The sequence below is a fragment of the Panulirus ornatus genome, chromosome 19, assembly GCF_036320965.1.
Source record: "Panulirus ornatus isolate Po-2019 chromosome 19, ASM3632096v1, whole genome shotgun sequence".
Taxonomy (NCBI): domain Eukaryota; kingdom Metazoa; phylum Arthropoda; class Malacostraca; order Decapoda; family Palinuridae; genus Panulirus; species Panulirus ornatus.
Window position 1 is genome coordinate 41,969,498 of NC_092242.1, and position 23,804 is coordinate 41,993,301.

A 23,804-nucleotide genomic window follows, 5' to 3' on the forward strand; every position below is an offset into this window, starting at 1 on the left:
ACAACCAGACTTTATAGTATTTTCCCAACATAATTGTTGTGCTTACTTCTTAGCCTTTTATTTTCAATGCTGTTCAAAAAAATAATGCCACTTTTAAGCCCTTTCCCTCCAACGAATGATCAAGTTCTTCATATTTTCCCAACAAACCTTCACCTGCAGACTTCTCAACCTTCAGTCTATCTTTCTGTGTAAAAGTATTATTTTAATGAAGAGGAACGTATTATGATGAATTACAAAGAAAGAGAACACTTAAAATGCACAAAATTTTGCCCCTCATTTATGATATCATGATATTTCACTTTTGAGTTATTAGTGGCCGTACAGTAATCACGGGACACTCCTATGCTGATTATTATGTGGTTTGATTTCACGCTTGTAGTATGCAGCTGTACAGTAAAAAAAAATCCACAAAAAATAGGTTGAGCTTATAAATCAGCAATTTTAGGAGGACATTACTAATAGAAACAAGAAAGAAACTAGCCTTAAGTCACGGCCCTGTGCTTCTCGTATATCTCACTTTTCAGGACCAGTGATCAATTTGATAGTTTTTGCCTCTTTTCTAACAAAATACTAGAAATATAGTTCATACTATCCAATGTTCAGATGTAGAAAAAAGTAATTTTTCATGCTGATGAGTGTATTGTCGTATTAAAGGCTTATAAGCAAAACAGTATTTAAAAGTACACATTTTCAGTTAATATGTATAAATTTAATTTCTCTTTTGTCAGTAAGTTTTTGAAACAGTTTTCAGAGCATATAACAGTGTGGACTTGGTGGCTACTATGTTGGCTGTCTCATGATGAAAGGTTATGGAATTCCATTCTCTAAGGCTAAGAAGCCACACTGGAGTTCATTAGTTATGGAGACGATTACCCTGGCCGACCCCTTGAGGTTTTTTCAGGTATTGATTACCATATATCCCAAAAACTATGAATTTCTTTGTTGATTTTGTTTATTTTCTGGAACTGTTGATGAGCATGCAATAAGTACCTGGACATATTAAGTAAATTGCTGTGTATTATAATTAGATATGTCCATGAAATATAGAAGAAAAAGGAATGGTATATACAATATTGTCTCGACTATTATATTGTGATGCACCTGGTTAAATAAGTCTAGTTGATTTCTTATGCAGTAGATTTTTTAATGTTCACTAAAGAAATTATATTGGTTTCTTTCTCTGTGTACAAACTATATGTGAGCTACTCAGGTTTTTCAGTCAGGATTACCGATCACAATTTTAAGAGATGTACATTTTTGTATAAACCTGTACGTTAGAGAAAACAATACCTCTACCCATTTGCAATGCTCATAGTAAATTGTTAGCTCATTATCACAAGAATAAAAGATTAATAACAATACTTATACAATAGAAAATCTTTACTTGGAAGGATAGCAGGCTATAGAAATAATATGCGGTATATGAAGCTGGGTAATTGGCATTATTGGAGGGATCTTAGTAATGCCACAAGATGTTCTACGTGAAATTGAAACAGTAGCTACATATCTTGTTTATTGGCATTTCAAAGGAAGATTAATATGCAATGCAGTCACAGTCAAATATTATTATTATTATTATTATTATTATTATTATTATTATTATTATTATTATTATTATTATTATCATTATTGTTATCATTATCATCATCGTTATTATCAATATTATTATTATGAATATCATTATTATTCCTATTACAATTGCTATTATTATTATCATTATCATTATTATTATCATTATTATTATTATTATTATTGCTTTTATTATTATCATTATTATTATTATTATTATCATTATTATTATTATTGTTATTATTATTATTATTATTATTATTATTATTATTATTATTATTATTATTATTATTATTTTTATTATTATTATTATTATTATAATTATTATTACTATTATTATCATTATCATTATTATTATTTTACTATCATTATTATCATTATCATTATTTTTATTATTTTCATTATTATTATTATTTTTATTATCATTAGTATTATTATTGTCATTATCATTATTATTATTAATTTTATTATTATTATTGTTATCATTATTTTTATTGTTACTACTATTGCCATTGTTATTATTAATATCATTATCATTATTGTTATTATTATTATCATTGTTATTATTCTTATTATTTATCATTATTATTATTATTATTATTATTATTATTATTATTATTATTATTAATATTGTCATTATTATTATTATTATTATTATTATTATTATTATTATTATTATTATTATTATCATTATTATTATTATTTTTGTTGTTGTTGTTATTATCATTATTATTATTTTCATTATTATCATTATTATTATTATTATTATTATTATTATTATTATTATTATTATTATTATTATTATTATTATTATTATTATTGTTATTATCATTATTATTATAGGGAGGGTATTGATTGAGAGGGTGAAGGCATGTACAGAGCATCAGATTGGGGAAGAGCAGTGTGGTTTCAGAAGTGGTAGAGGATGTGTGGATCAGGTGTTTGCTTTGAAGAATGTATGTGAGAAATACTTAGAAAAGCAAATGGATTTGTATGTAGCATTTATGGATCTGGAGAAGGCATATGATAGAGTTGATAGAGATGCTCTGTGGAAGGTATTAAGAATATATGGTGTGGGAGGCAAGTTGTTAGAAGCAGTGAAAAGTTTTTATCGAGGATGTAAGGCATGTGTACGTGTAGGAAGAGAGGAAAGTGATTGGTTCTCAGTGAATGTAGGTTTGCGGCAGGGGTGTGTGATGTCTCCATGGTTGTTTAATTTGTTTATGGATGGGGTTGTTAGGGAGGTGAATGCAAGAGTTTTGGAAAGAGGGGAAAGTATGAAGTCTGTTGGGGATGAGAGAGCTTGGGAAGTGTCAGTTGTTGTTCGCTGATGATACAGCGCTGGTGGCTGATTCATGTGAGAAACTACAGAAGCTGGTGACTGAGTTTGGTAAAGTGTGTGAAAGAAGAAAGTTAAGAGTAAATGTGAATAAGAGCAAGGTTATTAGGTACAGTAGGGTTGAGGGTCAATTCAATTGGGAGGTGAGTTTGAATGGAGAAAAACTGGAAGAAGTGAAGTGTTTTAGATATCTGGGAGTGGATCTGGCAGCGGATGGAACCATGGAAGCGGAAGTGGATCATAGGGTGGGGGAGGGGGCGAAAATTCGGGGAGCCTTGAAGAATGTGTGGAAGTCGAGAACATTATCTCGGAAAGCAAAAATGGCTATGTTTGAAGGAATAGTGGTTCCAACAATGTTGTATGGTTGCGAGGCGTGGGCTATGGATAGAGTTGTGCGCAGGAGGATGGATGTGCTGGAAATGAGATGTTTGAGGACAATGTGTGATGTGAGGTGGTTTGATCGAGTGAGTAACGTAAGGGTAAGAGAGATGTGTGGAAATAAAAAGAGCGTGGTTGAGAGAGCAGAAGAGGGTGAAATGGTTTGGGCACATGGAGAGAATGAGTGAGGAAAGATTGACCAAGAGGATATATGTGTCGGAGGTGGAGGGAACGAGGAGAAGAGGGAGACCAAATTGGAGGTGGAAAGATGGAGTGAAAAAGATTTTGTGTGATCGGGGCCTGAACATGCAGGAGGGTGAAAGGAGGGCAAAGAATAGAGTGAATTGGAGCGATGTGGTATACCGGGGTTGACGTGCTCTCAGTGGATTGAATCAAGGCATGTGTATGGGGGTGGGTTGGGCCATTTCTTTCGTCTGTTTCCTTGCGCTACCTCGCAAACGCGGGAGACAGCGACAAAGCAAAAAAAAAAAAAAGATTATTATTATTATTATTATTATTATTATTATTATTATTATTATTATTATTATTATTATTATTTTTATTATTATTATCATTATTATTATGTTTATTATTATTATTATTATTGTTATTATCAATATTATCATTATTATTATCGTTATCATTATCATCATATCTATAATTATTATTATAATTATTATTATTATTATTATTATTATTATTATTATTATTATTATTATTATTATTGATATTATTATTATCATTATTATTATTATTATTATTATTTTTTTTCTATTTTATTATTATCATTATTATCATTATTATAATCGTCATTATCATTGTTATCATCATCATCATTATCATTATTATTACCATTATATTATTATTAGTTATTATTATTATTATTATTATTATTATTATTATTATTATTATTATTATTATTATTATTATTATTAATATTATTATTATTATTATTATTATTATTATTATTATTATTATTGCTATTATTATTATTATTATTTATTATTTTTTTATTATACTTTGTCACTGTCTCCCGCGTTTGCGAGGTAGCGCAAGGAAACAGACGAAAGAAATGGCCCAACCCACCCCCATACACATGTATATACATACGTCCACACACGCAAATATACATACCTACACAGCTTTCCATGGTTTACCCCAGACGCTTCACATGCCTTGATTCAATCCACTGACAGCACGTCAACCGCGGTATACCACATCGCTCCAATTCACTCTATTCCTTGCCCTCCTTTCACCCTCCTGCATATCAGGCCCCGATCATACAAAATCTTTTTCACTCCATCTTTCCACCTCCAATTAGGTCTCCCTCTTCTCCTCGTTCCCTCCACCTCCGACACATATATCCTCTTGGTCAGTCTTTCCTCACTCATTCTCTCCATGTGCCCAAACCACTTCAAAACACCCTCTTCTGCTCTCTCAACCACGCTCTTTTTATTTCCACACATCTCTCTTACCCTTACGTTACTCACTCGATCAAACCACCTCACACCACACATTGTCCTCAAACATCTCATTTCCAGCACATCCATCCTCCTGCGCACAACTCTATCCATAGCCCACGCCTCGCAACCATACAACATTGTTGGAACCACTATTCCTTCAAACATACCCATTTTTGCTTTCCGAGATAATGTTCTCGACTTCCACACATTCTTCAAGGCCCCCAGAATTTTCGCCCCCTCCCCCACCCTATGATCCACTTCCGCTTCCCTGGTTCCATCCGCTGCCAGATCCACTCCCAGATATCTAAAACACTTCACTTCCTCCAGTTTTTCTCCATTCAAACTCACCTCCCAATTGACTTGACCCTCAACCCTACTGTACCTAATAACCTTGCTCTTATTCACATTTACTCTTAACTTTCTTCTTCCACACACTTTACCAAACTCAGTCACCAGCTTCTGCAGTTTCTCACATGAATCAGCCACCAGCGCTGTATCATCAGCGAACAACAACTGACTCACTTCCGAAGCTCTCTCATCCCCAACAGACTTCATACTTGCCCCTCTTTCCAAAACTCTTGCATTTACCTCCCTAACAACCCCATTCATAAACAAATTCAACAACCATGGAGACATCACACACCCCTGCCGCAAACCTACATTCACTGAGAACCAATCACTTTCCTCTCTTCCTACACGTACACATGCCTTACATCCTCGATAAAAACTTTTCACTGCTTCTAACAACTTTCCTCCCACACCATATATTCTTAATACCTTCCACAGAGCATCTCTATCAACTCTATCATATGCCTTCTCCAGATCCTTAAATGCTACATACAAATCCATTTGCTTTTCTAAGTATTTCTCACATACATTCTTCAAAGCAAACACCTGATCCACACATCCTCTACCACTTCTGAAACCACTCTGCTCTTCCCCAATCTGATGCTCTGTACATGCCTTCACCCTCTCAATCAATACCCTCCCATATAATTTGCCAGGAATACTCAACAAACTTATACCTCTGTAATTTGAGCACTCACTCTTATCCCCTTTGCCTTTGTACAATGTCACTATGCACGCATTCCGCCAATCCTCAGGCACCTCACCATGAGTCATACATACATTAAATAACCTTACCAACCAGTCAACAATACAGTCATCCCCTTTTTTAATAAATTCCACTGCAGTACCATCCAAACCTGCTTCCTTGCCGGCTTTCATCTTCCGCAAAGCTTTCACTACCTCTTCTCTGTTTACCAAATCATTTTCCCTAACCCTCTCACTTTGCACACCACCTCGACCAAAACACCCTATATCTGCCACTCTATCATCAAACACAGTCAACAAACCTTCAAAATACTCACTCCATCTCCTTCTCACATCACCACTACTTGTTATCACCTCCCCATTTGCGCCCTTCACTGAAGTTCCCATTTGCTCACTTGTCTTACGCACTTTATTTACCTCCTTCCAGAACATCTTTTTATTCTCCCTAAAATTTAATGATACTCTCTCACCCCAACTCTCATTTGCCCTTTTTTTCACCTCTTGCACCTTTCTCTTGACCTCCTGTCTCTTTCTTTTATACATCTCCCACTCAATTGCATTTTTTCCCTGCAAAAATCGTCCAAATGCCTCTCTCTTCTCTTTCACTAATACTCTTACTTCTTCATCCCACCACTCACTACCCTTTCTAATTAACCCACCTCCCACTCTTCTCATGCCACAAGCATCTTTTGCGCAATCCATCACTGATTCCCTAAATACATCCCATTCCTCCCCCACTCCCCTTACTTTCATTGTTCTCACCTTTTTCCATTCTGTACTCAGTCTCTCCTGGTACTTCCTCACACAGGTCTCCTTCCCAAGCTCACTTACTCTCACCACCCTCTTCACCCCAACATTCACTCTTCTTTTCTGAAAACCCATACAAATCTTCACCTTAGCCTCCACAAGATAATGATCAGACATCCCTCCAGTTGCACCTCTCAGCACATTAACATCCAAAAGTCTCTCTTTCGCACGCCTGTCAATTAACACGTAATTATTATTATTTTTATTATTATTATCTTTATTATCACTATTATTATCATTATTATTATCATTATCAAGTTAACTTTGAGGTTATGGAGAATGAATTCTACCTCCGGCTTTCCCCCATTTCGTAGAAGGTGACTAATGGGGATCGGAGCAGGGGTCCTTGAAACCCTCCCCTTCCTGTATTTCAGTTTCTAAAAGAGGAAGGAGTGAAGTGGGGATTGCTCAACCTCCCCGAAGGCTTAGATTAGGTTGTATGAATATGTGTGCATGTAACCAAGATGAGAAGAAAGGAGATAGAGATAGTATGCTTAAGGAAAGAAACCTGGATGTTCTGGCTCTGAGTGAAACGAAGCTCATGGTTAAAGGAGAACTATGGTTTTGTAATGTCTTGGGAGCAAAGTCAAGTGTTGGTGAGAGAACAAGAGCTAAGGAGTTGTGGAAGGTAAATTTTAGGTTGATGTAGGTGAAAGTGAAAGTGGATGGAGAGAGATGGATGATTATTAGTGGCTATGCACCTGGTCATGAGAAAGATCATGTGAGGTAAGTGTTTTAGAAGCAATTGAGTGAGTGTGTCAGCAGTTTCGGTGCACGAGACCGGATGTAAGTGATGGGTAATTTGAATGCAAAGGTGAGTAATGTGGAAGTTAAGGGCTTAATTGGTGTGCAATGGGCATTCAGTGTTGTGAATGGAAATGGTGAAAATCTTGTTGGTTTGTGTGCCGAAAAATGACAGGTGATTGGGAATACCTGGTTGAAAAAGAGATATGCTCAAGAAAACGAATATGAGTTGGAGAGATGGTCAAAGGGCATTATTGAATCACGCAGTAATTGATAGGTATGTGTAAGAGAGACTGTTGGATGTAATTGTGCTGAGAGGAGTAGCTGGTGGAATGTCTGATCACTATCTTTTGGAGGAAAGGTGAAGATTTGTGCAGGTTTCCGAAAAAAGAGGAGAGAATATAGGGGATAAGAGAGTGGTGAGAGTAAGTGAGCTTGGAAAGGAGACTTGTGTAAAGGAACACCAGGAAAGATTGAGTCTAGAATGGCAAAAGGTGAGTGCAAATGAAGTGAAGGGAGTTAGTAAGGAATGGGATGCATTTAGGGAAGCAGTGATGACACGTGTAAGAGATGTACTTGCCATGAGAAATGTTAAAGGTGGGCAGATTGGAAGGGGTAGTGAGTGGTGAGATGAAGAAGTAAAGTTGTTTGTGAAAAAAAGAGAGACGTTTGGATGATACTTATAAGGAAGGGGTGCAAATGACAGTGAAATGTATAAGACAAAGCGGCAGGAGGTGAAGAGAGAGGTGCAAGGGTTGAAAAATAGGGCAAATATGAGTTGGGGTGAGAGACTATCATTAAACTTTAGGGATAATAAAAAGATGTTTGGAAGTAGGGAAATATTATGCGAAAAAAAGAAGAGATCAAATTGGAACATCGGTGAAGGGGCAAAGCGGGAAGCGATGACAAGTAGTGATGGCGTGAGGAGATGGATTGTTGAATGTGTTTGATGACAGAGAGGCAAAGTCGGGTGTTTTGGTTGGATTGGTGCAGAAAATGAGAGAGTAAGGGAGAGTGGTTTGGTGAAGAGAGAAGAGGTGGTGAAAGCCTTCCCGAAGATGAAACACGGCACGGCGGCGGGTTTTGAATGGTACTGCATTTGAATTTATTACGAAAGGGGGTGACCATGTTGTTGATTGGTTGGTAAAGATATTCATTGTACGTATGGATTTCGATGAGATGCCTGAGGATTGACGGAATGCATGTATAGTGCTACTGTACAAAGGCAAAGGGGGTGAAGGTGAGTGTTAAAACTACAGAAACATAAGTTTGTTGATTAAAGCTGGAAAATTGTATGGGAGAGTACTGATTGAGAGGTTGTATGCATGTACAGACCATCACAGTGGGGAGGAGTAGTGTGGTGTCACAAGAAGAAGAGGATGTGTGGATCAGGTGTTTACTTTGAAGAATGTATGTGAGAAATACTTGGAAAAACAGATGTATTTGAATGTGGCATTTATGGCTCTAGAGAAGGCATATGATAGAGTTCAAAGAGATGTTTTGTGGATGGTCTTAAGAATGTATGGTGTGGGAGGTAAGCTGCTAGAAGCAGTAAGAAGTCTTTATCAATGGTGTAAGGCATGTGTACGAGTAAGAAGAGAGGAGACGGATTGGTTCCCAGTGAAGAAAGGTCTGTGACAGGAGTGTGTGATGTCACCATGGTTTTGATTTGTTTATAGCTGAGGTCATAGAGAGAGGCGAGTATGCAGTCTGTTGGGGATGAGAGGGCCTGGGAAGTGAGTCAGTTGTTGTTCGCCGTTGGAGAAGTGGGTGACTGAGTTTGGAATATTGTGAAATAAGAAAGAGGAGAATAGATCAGGAGGGTTGAGGGACAAGTTCGTTGGGATGTAAGTTTGAATGGAGAAAATTAGAGGAAGTGTTTTAGATGCCTGGGAGTGGACCTGGCAACGAATGGAACCATGGAAGCGAAAGTGAGTCATAGGGTGGATGAGTGGTGAAGGTTCTGGGAGCGATGAAGAATGTGCGGAATGTGAAAACGTCATCTTCGAGAGCAAGAATGGTTTTGTTTAAAGGAATAGTAGTTCCAACAATATTATATGGTTGCGAGGCATGGGCTCTAGATAGGGTTGTGCGTAGGAAGGTGGATATGTTAGAAATGAAATGTTTGTGGACAATATGTGGAGTGAGGTAGTTTAAGAGATGTGTAATACGAGGAAGAGTGGGGGTGATAGACTACAAGAGGAAGTGTTGAAATGGTTTGGTCACATGGAGGGAATGAGTCAGGAAAGCTTGACAAAGAAGCTATATGTGTCAGAGGTTGAGGGAACAAGGAGAAGCGGGAGACCAAATTGGAGGTGGAAGGATGGAGTGAAAAAGATTGGGGCCTGAACATGCAGGAGGGTGAAAGGCGTGCACGGGATAGAGTTAATTGGAAAGATATGGTATAACTGGGCGAGCGTGCTGTCAGTTCACTGAACTAGGGCATGAGAAGAGTCTATGGAAAGGTCTGTGGGGCTGGATGTGGATAGGGAGCTTTGGTTTCTGTGCATTACACGTGACAGCTAGAGAATGGATACGAGCGACTGTGGCCTTTGTCTGTTCCTGGCGCTTCTTTGCTAATGTGGGAAAGTCGATAATATGGAAAAAGGATGATCATCATATTTGTATTTTGATTGAAATGAAATGAAAGTTAATATTAAAACTACCTAGAGTATATATATATATATATATATATATATATATATATATATATATATATATATATATATATATATATATATATATATATATATATGTATATATACATATATACATATATATGTATATATATATATATATATATATATATATATATATATATATATATATATATATATATATATATATATATATATATATATATATAATAATACAAAATTATTATCCTCCCCTCCTTGTATTAACTTTCTAAAATGGGAAACAGAAGAAGGAGTCACGCGGGGAGTGCTCATCCTCCTCGAAGGCTCAGAGTGGGGTGCCTAAATGTGTGTGGATGTAACCAAGATGTGAAAAAAGGAGAGATAGGTAATATGTTTGAGGAAAGGAACCTGGATGTTTTGGCTCTGAGTGAAACGAAGCTCAAGGGTAAAGGGGAAGAGTGGTTTGGAAATGTCTGGGGAGTGAAGTCAGGGGTTAGTGAGAGGACAAGAGTAAGGGAAGGAGTAGCAATACTCCTGAAACAGGAGTTGTGGGAGTATGTGATAGAATGTAAGAAAGTAAATTCTCGATTAATATGGGTAAAATTGAAAGTTGATGGAGAGAGGTGGGTGATTATTGGTGCATATGCACCTGGGCATGAGAAGAAAGATCATGAGAGGCAAGTGTTTTGGGAGCAGCTAAATGAGTGTGTTAGCGGTTTTGATGCACGAGACCGGGTTATAGTGATGGGTGATTTGAATGCAAAGGTGAGTAATGTGGCAGTTGAGGGAATAATTGGTATGCATGGGGTGTTCAGTGTTGTAAATGGAAATGGTGAAGAGCTTGTAGATTTATGTGCTGAAAAAGGACTGATGATTGGGAATACCTGGTTTAAAAAGCGAGATATACATAAGTATACTTATGTAAGTAGGAGAGATGGCCAGAGAGCATTATTGGATTACGTGTTAATTGACAGGCGTGCGAAAGAGAGACTTTTGGATGTCAATGTGCTGAGAGGTGCAACTGGAGGGATGTCTGATCATTATCTTGTGGAGGCTAAGGTGAAGATTAGTATGGGTTTTCAGAAAAGAAGAGTTAATGTTGGGGTGAAGAAGGTGGTGAGAGTAAGTGAGCTTGGGAAGGAGACCTGTGTGAAGAAGTATCAGGAGAGACTGTGTACAGAATGGAAAAAGGTGAGAACAATGGAAGTAAGGGGAGTGGGGGAGGAATGGGATGTATTTAGGGAATCAGTGATGGTTTGCGCAAAAGATGCTTGTGGCATGAGAAGAGTGGGAGGTGGGCTGTTTAGAAAGGGTAGTGAGTGGTGGGATGAAGAAGTAAGAGTATTAGTGAAAGAGAAGAGAGAGGCATTTGGACGATTTTTGCAGGGAAAAAATGCAATTGAGTGGGAGAAGTATAAAAGAAAGAGACAGGAGGTCAAGAGAAAGGTGCAAGAGGTGAAAAAAAGGGCAAATGAGAGTTGGGGTGAGAGACTATCAGTAAATTTTAGGGAGAATAAAAAGATGTTCTGGAAGGAGGTAAATAGGGTACGTAAGACAAGGGAGCAAATGGGAACTTCAGTGAAGGGCGTAAATGGGGAGGTGATAACAAGTAGTGGTGATGTGAGAAGGAGATGGAATGAGTATTTTGAAGGTTTGTTGAATGTGTCTGATGACAGAGTGGCAGATATAGGGTGTTTGGGTCGAGGTGGTGTGCAAAGTGAGAGGGTTAGGGAAAATGATTTGGTAAACAGAGAAGAGGTAGTAAAAGCTTTGCGGAAGATGAAAGCCGGCAAGGCAGCAGGTTTGGATGGTATTGCAGTGGAATTTATTAAAAAAGGGGGTGACTGTATTGTTGACTGGTTGGTAAGGTTATTTAATGTATGTATGACTCATGGTGAGGTGCCTGAGGATTGGCGGAATGCGTGCATAGTGCTATTGTACAAAGGCAAAGGGGATAAGAGTGAGTGCTCAAATTACAGAGGTATAAGTTTGTTGAGTATTCCTGGTAAATTATATGGGAGGGTATTGATTGAGAGGGTGAAGGCATGTACAGAGCATCAGATTGGGGAAGAGCAGTGTGGTTTCAGAAGTGGTAGAGGATGTGTGGATCAGGTGTTTGCTTTGAAGAATGTATGTGAGAAATACTTAGAAAAGCAAATGGATTTGTATGTAGCATTTATGGATCTGGAGAAGGCATATGATAGAGTTGATAGAGATGCTCTGTGGAAGGTATTAAGAATATATGGTGTGGGAGGCAAGTTGTTAGAAGCAGTGAAAAGTTTTTATCGAGGATGTAAGGCATGTGTACGTGTAGGAAGAGAGGAAAGTGATTGGTTCTCAGTGAATGTAGGTTTGCGGCAGGGGTGTGTGATGTCTCCATGGTTGTTTAATTTGTTTATGGATGGGGTTGTTAGGGAGGTAAATGCAAGAGTCTTCGAAAGAGGGGCAAGTATGAAGTCTGTTGGGGATGAGAGAGCTTGGGAAGTGAGTCAGTTGTTGTTCGCTGATGATACAGCGCTGGTGGCGGATTCATGTGAGAAACTGCAGAAGCTGGTGACGGAGTTTGGTAGAGTGTGTGGAAGAAGAAAGTTAAGAGTAAATGTGAATAAGAGCAAGGTTATTAGGTACAGTAGGGCTGAGGGTCAAGTCAATTGGGAGGTGAGTTTGAATGGTGAAAAACTGGAGGAAGTGAAGTGTTTTAGATATCTGGGAGTGGATCTGTCAGCGGATGGAACCATGGAAGCGGAAGTGGATCATAGGGTGGGGGAGGGGGCGAAAATTTTGGGAGCCTTGAAAAATGTGTGGAAGTCGAGAACATTATCCCGGAAAGCAAAAATGGGTATGTTTGAAGGAATAGTAGTTCCAACAATGTTGTATGGTTGCGAGGCGTGGGCTATGGATAGAGTTGTGCGCAGGAGGATGGATGTGCTGGAAATGAGATGTTTGAGGACAATGTGTGGTGTGAGGTGGTTTAATCGAGTAAGTAACGTAAGGGTAAGAGAGATGTGTGGAAATAAAAAGAGCGTGGTTGAGAGAGCAGAAGAGAGTGTTTTAAAATGGTTTGGGCACATGGAGAGAATGAGTGAGGAAAGATTGACCAAGAGGATATATGTGTCGGAGGTGGAGGGAACGAGGAGAAGAGGGAGACCAAATTGGAGGTGGAAAGATGGAGTGAAAAAGATTTTGTGTGATCGGGGCCTGAACATGCAGGAGGGTGAAAGGAGGGCAAGGAATAGAGTGAATTGGAGCGATGTGGTATACAGGGGTTGACGTGCTGTCAGTGGATTGAATCAAGGCATGTGAAGCGTCCGGGGTAAACCATGGAAAGCTGTGTAGGTATGTATATTTGTGTGTGTGGACGTGTGTATGTACATGTGTATGGGGGGGGTTGGGCCATTTCTTTCGTCTGTTTCCTTGCGCTACCTCGCAATACGCGGGAGACAGCGACAAAGTATAAAAAAAAAAAAAAAAAAAAATATATATATATATATATATATATATATATATATATATATATATATATACATATATATATACATATATACATATATATATATAATTGGGAGGTGAGTTTGAATGGAGAAAAACTGGAGGAAGTGAAGTGTTTTAGATATCTGGGAGTGGATCTGGCAGCGGATGGAACCATGGAAGCGGAAGTGGATCATAGGGTGGGGGAGGGGGCGAAAATTCTGGGAGCCTTGAAGAATGTGTGGAAGTCGAGAACATTATCTCGGAAAGCAAAAATGGGTATGTTTGAAGGAATAGTGGTTCCAACAATGTTGTATGGTTGCGAGGCGTGGGCTATGGATAGAGTTGTGCGCAGGAGGATGGATGTGCTGGAAATGAGATGTTTGAGGACAATGTGTGGTTTGAGGTGGTTTGATCGAGTAAGTAACGTAAGGGTAAGAGAGATGTGTGGAAATAAAAAGAGCGTGGTTGAGAGAGCAGAAGAGGGTGTTTTGAAATGGTTCGGGCACATGGAGAGAATGAGTGAGGAAAGATTGACCAAGAGAATATATGTGTCGGAGGTGGAGGGAACGAGGAGAAGAGGGAGACCAAATTGGAGGTGGAAAGATGGAGTGAAAAAGATTTTGTGTGATCGGGGCCTGAACATGCAGGAGGGTGAAAGGAGGGCAAGGAATAGAGTGAATTGGAGCGATGTGGTATACCGGGGTTGACGTGCTGTCAGTGGATTGAATCAAGGCATGTGAAGCGTCTGGGGTAAATCATGGAAAGCTGTGTAGGTATGTATATTTGCGTGTGTGGACGTATGTATATACATGTGTATGGGGGTGGGTTGGGCCATTTCTTTCGTCTGTTTCCTTGCGCTACCTCGCAAACGCGGGAGACAGCGACAAAGCAAAAAAAAAAAAAAAAAAAAAAATATATATATATATATATATATATATATATATATATATATATATATATATATATATATATAATGTGTGTGATGTCTCCATGATTGTTTAATTTGTTTATGGATGGGGTTGTTAGGGACGTGAATGCAAGAGTTTTGGAAAGAGGGGCAAGTAGGAAGTCTGTTGTGGATGAGAGAGCTTGGGAAGTGAGTAGTTGTTGTTCGCTGATGATACAGCGCTGGTGGCTGATTCATGTGAGAAACTGCAGAAGCTGGTGACTGAGTTTGGTAATGTGTGTGAAAGAAGAAAGTTAAGAGTTAATGTGAATAAGAGCAAGGTTATTAGGTACAATAGGGTTGAGGGTCAAGTCAATTGGGAGGTAAATTTGAATGGAGAAAAACTGGAGGAAGTAAAGTGTTTTAGATATCTGGAAGTGGATCTGGCAGCGGATGGAACCATGGAAGCGGAAGTGGATCATAGGGTGGGGGAGGGGGCGAAAATCCTGGGAGCCTTGAAGAATGTGTGGAAGTCGAGAACATTATCTCGGAAAGCAAAAATGGGTATGTTTGAAGGAACAGTGGATCCAACAATTTTGTATGGTTGCGAGGAGTGAGCTATGGATAGAGTTGTGCGCAGGAGGGTGGATGTGCTGGAAATATGATGTTTGAGGACAATGTGTCGTGTGAGGCGGATTGATCGAGTAAGTAACGTAAGGGTAAGAGAGATGTGTGGAAATAAAAAGAGCGTGGTTGAGAGAGCAGAAGAGGGTGTTTTGAAATGGTTTGGGCACATGGAGAGAATGAGTGAGGAAAGATTGACCAAGAGGATATATGTGTCGGAGGTGGAGGGAACGAGGAGAAGTGAGAGACCAAATTGGAGGTGGAAAGATGGAGTGAAAAACATTTTGTGTGATTGGGGCCTGATATGCAGGAGGGTGAAAGGAGGGCAAGGAATAGTGTGAATTGGATCGATGTGGTATACCGGGGTTGACGTGCTGTCAGTGGATTGAATCAGGGCATGTGAAGCGTCTGGGGTAAACCATGGAAAGCTGTGTAGGTATGTATATTTGCGTGTGTGGACGTGTATGTATATACATGTGTATGGGGGTGGGTTGGGCCATTTCTTTCGTCTGTTTCCTTGCGCTACCTCGCAATAATAACCTTGCTCTTATTCACATTTACTCTCAACTTTCTTGTTTCACACACTCTACCAAAATCAGTCACCAGCTTCTGCGAATTCTCACATGAATCAGCTACCATCGCTGTATCATCAGCGAACAACAGCTGACTCACTTTCTAAGCTCTCTCATTCAGAATAGACCGCATACTTGCCCCTCTTTCCAAAACATACAAATGCATTTGTATGTAGCATTTATGGATCTGGAGAAGGCATATGATAGAGTTGATAGAGATGCTCTGTGGAAGGTGCTAAGAATATATGGTGTGGGAAGCTAGTTGTTAGAAGCAGTGAAAAGTTTTTATCGAGGATGTAAGGCATGCGTACGTGTAGGAAGAGAGGAAAGTGATTGGTTCTCAGTAAAGGTAGGTTTGCGGCAGGGGTGTGTGATATCTCTCTGGTTGTTTAATTTGTTTATGGATGGGGTTGTTAGGGAGGTGAATGCAAGATATATATATATATATATATATATATATATATATATATATATATATATATATATATATATATATATATATATATATATATATATATATATATATATATATATATATATCTGTTTCCCATTTTAGAAAGTTAATACAAGGAGGGGAGGATTTCTGGCCCCCCGCTCCCGTCCCCTCTAGTCGCTTTCTACGATACGCGAGGAATACGTGGGAAGTATTCTTTCACCCCTATCCCCAGGGATAATATACATATATATATACATATACACATACACACACATACACATACATACGCACATATACACACACACACACATACATATATATACATATGAGAAATGTAAGAAACTATTTAGAAAACTGAAACTTCCAGCTTGAAATGAATGAAAAAAAAGAATGTCACATAATGGTTCAACCTCTGGCTATGGAAAAAAGGAAATGTATAATTTATTTACACAAACGTCAATAGCAGTTCTCATCAATTTAACCACTGTATCAATAAGCTTCAATGTCTAAGCTACATTTTTCTCCAATTTCACTATTTTCCTTCACATTTTCAATTGTGTCTGAAGGTTCTACTTCAAGAGTGATTGTTTACAGTAAGGGTCTTCACATCTTGGTTACATCCACACACATTTAGGCACCCCACTCTGAGCCTTCGAGGAGGATGCTTTACTTGTGGTGCTGACTTCCCTCTTTAAATTTGATCGCCGTTTCCCGCGTAGTTCACTTTCTTTCACCGTCGACCTTCCTCCCTGGCAGGCAAGCGGCTATTGTCACTGGGCGGGTCATGACGCACGGCAGTTCGTCGTCATGGGCCGACTCATGTCGTCACTCACATGGTAATGCCAGCCCAGTTGTGCCAGCGGCTCCTCCCTGGGGGGCGTCGGACTCTCGACATCGTGTCCCACACAGGTCGGGTGCTGGGCTGGGCTGGACGAACTGCGGTTCACGAGCGAAGGCTCTCGTTACCATGTGACGTCACACGTAGAAACAGTGCTCACTAATTCTCACGGCTCTCGTAACCTCAAACGCGGGAGACAGCGACAAAGTATAATAAAAAAAAAAAAAAAATATATATATATATATATATATATATATATATATATATATATATATATATATATATATATATATATATATATATACATATATATATATATATATATATATATATATATATATATATATATATATATATATGTATATATATATATATATATATATATATATATATATATATATATATATATATATATATATATATATATATATGTATATATCTCCTGGGGATAGAGGAGAAAGAATATTTCCTACGCATTCCTCACATGTCGTAGAAGGCGACTAAAGGGGACGGGAGCAGGGGGCCAGAAACCCTCCCCTCCTTGTATTTTAACTTTCTAAAAGGGGAAACAGAAGATGGAGTCACGCGAGGAGTGCTCATCCTCCTCGAAGGCTCAGATTGGGGTGTCTAAATGTGTGTGGATGTAACCAAGATGAGAAAAAATGAGAGATAGGTAGTATGTTTGAGGAAAGGAACCTGGATGTTTTGGCTCTGAGTGAAACAAAGCTCGAGGGTAAAGGGGATGAGTGGTTTGGGAATGTCTGGGGAGTAAAGTCAGGGGTTAGTGAGAGGACAAGAGCAAGGGAAGGAGTAGGACTACTCCTGAATGTGTAGTTGTGGGAGTATGTGATAGAGTGTAAGAAAGTAAATTCTAGATTGATATGGGTAAAACTGAACGTTGAGTGAGAGAGATGGGTGATTATTGGTGCATATGCACCTGGGCATGAGAAGAAAGATCATGAGAGGCAAGTGTTTTGCGAGCAGCTGAATAAGTGTGTTAGTGGTTTTGATGCAAATGACCGGGTTATAGTGATGGGTGATTTGAATGCAAAGGTGAGTAATGTGACAGTTGAGGGAATAATTGGTATACATGGGGTGTTCAGTGTTGTAAATGGAAATGGTGAAGAGCTTGTAGTTTTATGTGCTGAAAAAAGACTGGTGATTGGGAATACCTAGTTTAAAAAGCGAGATATACATAAGTATACATATGTAAGTAGGTGAGATGGTCAGAGAGCGTTATTGGATTACGTGTTAATTGATAGACACACGAAAGAGAGACTTTTGGATGTTAATGTGCTGAGAGGTGCAACTGGAGGGATATCTGATCATTATCTTGTGGAGGCGAAGGTGAAGATTTGTGGGGGTTTTCAGAAAAGAGGAGAGAATGTTTGGGTGAAGAGAGTGGTGAGAGTAAGTGAGCTTGGGAAGGAGACTTGTGTGAGGAAGTACCAGGAGACACTGAGTACAGAATGGAAAAAGGTGAGAACAAAGGAGGTAAGGGGAGTGGGGGAGGAATGGGATGTATTTAGGGAATCAGTGATGGCTTGCGCAAAAGATGCTTGTGGCATGAGAAACGTGGGAGGTGGGTTGATTAGAAAAGGTAGTGAGTGGTGGGATGAAGAAGTAGGATTATTAGTGAAAGAGAAGAGAGAGGCATTTGGACGATTTTTGCAGGGAAAAAATGCAAATGAGTGGGAGAGGTATAAAAGAAAGAGGCAGGAGGTCAAGAGAAAGGTGCAAGAGATGAAAAAGAGGGCAAATGAGAGTTGGGATGAGAGAGTATCTTTAAATTTCAGGGAGAATAGAAAAAATGTTTTAGAAGGAGGTAAATAAAGTGCGTAAGACAAGGGAGGAAATGGGAACTTCAGTGAAGGGGGCTAATGGGGAGGTGATAACAAGTAGTGGTGATGTGAGAAGGAGATGGAGTGAGTATTTTGAAGGTTTATTGAATGTGTTTGATGACAGACTGGCAGATATAGGGTGTTTTGGTCGAGGTGGTGTGCAAAGTGAGAGGGTTAGGGAAAATGATTTTGTAAATAGAGAAGAGGTAGTAAAAGCTTTACGGAAGATGAAAGCCGGCAAGGCAGCAGGTTTGGATGGTATTGAAGTGGAATTTATTAAAAAAAGGGGGTGACTGTATTGTTGACTGGTTGTTAAGGTTATTTAATGTATGTATGATTCATGGTGAGGTGCCTGAGGATTGGCGGAATGCTTGAATAGTGCCATTGCACAAAGGCAAAGGGGATAAGAGTGAGTGGTCAAATTACAGAGGTATAAGTTTGTTGAGTATTCCTGGTAGATTATATGGGAGGGTATTGATTGAGAGGGTGAAGGCATGTACAGAGCATCAGATTGGGGAAGAGCAGTGTGGTTTCAGAAGTGGTAGAGGATGTGTGGATCAGGTGTTTGCTTCGAAGAATGTATGTATGAAATACTTAGAAAAACAAATGGATTTGTATGTAGCAATTATGGATCTGGAGAAGGCATATGATAGAGTTGATAGAGATGCTCTGTGGAAGGTTTTAAGAATATATGGTGTGGGAGGCAAGTTGTTAGAAGCAGTGAAAAGTTTTTATCGAGGATGTAAGGCATGTGTACGTGTAGGAAGAGAGGAAATTGATTGGTTCTCAGTGAATGTAGGTTTGCGGCAGGGGTGTGTGTTGTCTCCGTGGTTGTTTAATTTGTTTATGGATGGGGTTGTTAGGGAGGTGAATGCAAGGGTTTTGGAAAGAGGGGCAAGTATGTAGTCTGTTGTGGATGAGAGAGCTTGGGAAGTGAGTCAGTTGTTGTTCGCTGATGATGCAGCGCCTGTGGCTGATTCATGTAAGAAACTGCAGAAGCTGGTGACTGAGTTTGGTAAAGTGTGTGAATGAAGAAAGTTAAGAGTAAATGTGAATAAGAGCAAGGTTATTAGGTACAGTAGGGTTGAGGGTCAAGTCAATTGGGAGGTAAGTTTGAATGGAGAAAAACTGGAGGAAGTAAAGTGTTTTAGATATTTGGAAGTGAATCTGGCAGCGGATGGAATAATGGAAGGGGAAGTGAATCATAGGGTGGGGGAGGGGGCTTAAATTCTGGGAGCCTTGAAGAATGTTTGGAAGTCGAGAACATTATCTCGGGAAGCAAAAATGGGTATGTTTGAAGGAATAGTGGTTCCAACAATGTTGTATGGTTGCGAGGCGTGGGCTATGGATTGAGTTGTGCGCAGGAGGGTGGATGTACTGGAAATGAGATGTTTGAGGACAATATGTGGTGTGAGGTGGTTTGATCGAGTAAGTAATGTAAGGGTAAGAGAGATGTGTGGAAATAAAAAGAGTGTGGTTGAGAGAGCAGAAGAGGGTGTTTTGAAATGGTTTGGCCACATGGAGGGAATGAGTGAGGAAAAATTGACCAAGAGGATATATGTGTCAGAGGTGGAGGGAACGAGTAGAAGTGGGAGACCAAATTGGAGGTGGAAAGATGGAGTGAAAAAGATTTTGAGTGACCGGGGCCTGAACATGCAGGAGGGTGAAAGGCGTGCAAGGAATAGAGTGAATTGGAACGATGTGGTATACCGGGGTCGACGTGCTGTCAGTGGATTGAACCAGGGTATGTGAAGCGTCTGGGGTAAACCATGGAAAGTTCTGTGGGGCCTGGATGTGGAAAGGGAGCTGTGGTTTCGGTGTATTATTACATGACAGCTAGAGACTGAGTGTGAACGAATGGTGCCTTTGGTGTCTTTTCCTAGCGCTACCTCGCACACATGAGGGGGGAGGGGGTCGTTATTCCATATGTGGCGAGGTGGCGATGGGAACAAATAAAGGCAGACAGTATGAATTATGTACATGTGTATATATGTATATGTCTGTGTGTGTATATATATGTGTACATTGAGATGTATGGGTATGTATATTTCCGTATGTGGACGTGTATATATATACATGTGTATGTGGGCGGGTTGGGCCATTCTTTTGTCTGTTTCCTTGCGCTACCTTGCTAACGCGGGAGACAGCGTTAAAGCAAAATAATAAAGATAATAGTAATATATATATATATATATATATATATATATATATATATATATATATATATATATATATATATATATATATATATATATATATATATATATATATATATATATATATATATATATATACACATGCAAATATACATCTCAATGTACACATATATATACACACACAGACATATACATATATACACTTGTACATAATTCATACTGTCTGCCTTTATTTATTCCCATCGCCACCTCGCCACACATGGAATAACAACCCCCTCCCCCGTCATGTGTGAGAGGTAGCGCTAGGAAAAGACACCAAAGGCCCCATTCGTTCACACTCATTCTCTAGCTGTCATGTAATAATGCACCGAAACCACAGCTCCCTTTCCACATCCAGGCCCCACAGAACTTTCCATGGTTCACCCCAGACGCTTCACATGCCCTGGTTTAATCCATTGACAGCACGTCGACCCCGGTATACCACATCGTTCCAATTCACTCTATTCCTTGCACGCCTTTCACCCTCCTGCATGTTCAGCCCTTATCATTCAAAATCTTTTTCACTCCATCTTTCCACCTCCAATTTGGTCTCCCACTTCTGCTTGTTTCCTCCACCTCTGACACATATATCCTCTTGGTCAATCTTTCCTCACTCATTCTCTCCATGTGACCAAATCATTTCAAAACGCCCTCTTCTGCTCTCTCAACCACACTCTTTTTATTTCCACACATCTCTCTTACCCTTACATTACTTACTCGATCAAACCACCTCACACCACATATTGTCCTCAAACATCTCATTTCCAGCACATCCACCCTCCTGCGCACAACCCTATCCATAGCCCACGCCTCGTAACCATACAGCAGTGTTGGAACCACTATTCCATCAAACATACACATTTTTGCTTATATATATATATATATATATATATATATATATATATATATATATATATATATATATATATATATATATATATATATATATACATATGTATATATTGGAAAGGATCACAATTTTGCGCGTGATGAAGATATTCCTAGGAGTCCACGGGGAAAATGAAACACGAAAAATTCCCATGTGCACTTTCGTGTAATAATCACATCATCAGGGGAGACACAAGAGAGGAATATAACAGTCAGTTGATATACATCGAAGAGACGAAGCTAGGACGCCATTTGGTAAACATGTTTGGATGATGGTGACGTGGTCTTGGGCAGTTCAGTCTTGAGATTGTTATGGGTGTTTCTGGAGAGCTACATAAACGGAAGAAATATCAACGCTAAGCACCAAAGAGATATTGGTCAATGCATTTGCACTGAGCAGAAGTATTTCTCAGGGTATCTGTTATGAGGATAATAAAGCACTCTGGCCCTATCTTTGTGCCATGTGAGACTCCACTGGGGAGGGACTGAAAGGTAGGGACGGCACCTCGGTAGCTGGAACCTGGCGACGATCACAGGAAAAGTCTACAAGCCATACGCTGAGACTTGTTCTTAGGCCATTGTTAATGTGCTGTGGCTAAGTCGAAAGACATCGTGGACTAGAAAGCTAGATAGACATTGCATCTCATGATATGCGGCAGAAAAGATCTTCGTGTTAACAAACTTTCGACCATTTTCTAGTTTTCCTTAGTGGCTGCTGTATGTACTGTGAGAGTATGTAGTGAAGTTGTCTTAATGTGTTTAACAATTCACCTTCGAAATGCCATGCAAAGGGACGTCTTGAGGCCTTTGAATTTCTCAGTACAGTTTCTACCCTAACTCAGCATATTTTTCATGAGGGAAACTGTCTTGATTTTTTGAATACTAAGAGCTGGAGGACTTGATATTATGGGAGAAGGTATAAGAGAAGACAGTAATCATGAAAAAATTTGAACTGGAACTCAATAACATTTTAATTGATAGTTTTTATTTCACGGCAATGTCTTTAATACTAATATTGACAGGTGAGAAGACTAGCAAATTTAGAGAAAAGCTCTATGACAATTGTTTGAGTTTCCTGACTTAGGAAGTTATTTTGCTTCCTCAGGATTCTGGAGATACAACATATCTTTCCTTAGAAGATTTTTTTTCTATAATGAACTGATATTACTTAGACATATTCCGTGTGGTGAGTTTTCCAAATGACCTGAAAATATATTGTTGGTCAGGTCGTAGAGGGTTCGAAGCAAGGTCGTATCCTAAAGTCTAGAATCTCGATACCTTTGCCCATCTGGAGAGTGTGTGTAGTGCTCGTGAATGTTCTGAAGCTGTTTTACTGAATGAACATCTTAAACTCTGTTTCTCTTTCTTGGGAGATGGTTTAGTGTGTACAGCCTGTTAGCTCACTTACATATATTTTCAACTTATGTTCAGTATGCTCTTGCGAGTAGTCTATCACAATCCTTGATCAAAAATTCATAGAAAATAGTGATAAGTTGGCTTATACGAATATTTTCTTGACTCCAGAGGAAGGATAAACTTTACGTTATGTAACAGTGTTCTCATGTTCTTATCTCCCAGCAGGTGGTGATGTGTGGGTCTTGGTCATCAAGAACGCGAAGATATCTGACAAGGGAGTGTACGTGTGCGAGATCAACTCTAATCCCTCATTAACTTCCCACTACACAATATCTGGTATGTTGTTTACCTGTCGTCCTCGTCGATGATCAGGATCTTTTCTGCCGATATGTTTTCCGGGACTTATCTTTCTTACATTCTTAGGGACCCACGATCTTGAGAAGCCTAAAACAGCTTTTTGGAAAGAAGAGATCTGTGGTTTCCTAAGCTATGAAGGGATAAGCCATGTATCATAAAAGCAATACATGAATTATCATTACTTAAACATATACCACGAAGAACATAGGTAAGAAGTCAGAAGGTCACTGGAAGAGACAAGTCCGGCCAGGAGGTTGAGTGAGGTGCTGTGTACAGCGCTTGACTTGATATGAATTCAAGATGACCGTGTGTTACGGATTCACATAGCAAGAGAAGGTAACACTTAGA

General features: G+C 39.2%; 1 protein-coding gene across 1 annotated transcript in view; it reads left to right on the plus strand.

Moving 5' to 3' along the window:
• The window catches only part of LOC139755693 (Ig-like and fibronectin type-III domain-containing protein 2), a gene marked incomplete at its 3' end in the record, with an annotated part of 712,838 nt that overhangs the window by 562,351 nt on the left and 126,683 nt on the right, over positions 1-23,804 (plus strand). Inside the window, exon 6 of the mRNA XM_071674338.1 lies at positions 23,325-23,435. Coding sequence (XP_071530439.1) covers positions 23,325-23,435 — 111 coding nt within the window. The remainder of the gene's footprint in view (positions 1-23,324; positions 23,436-23,804) is intronic.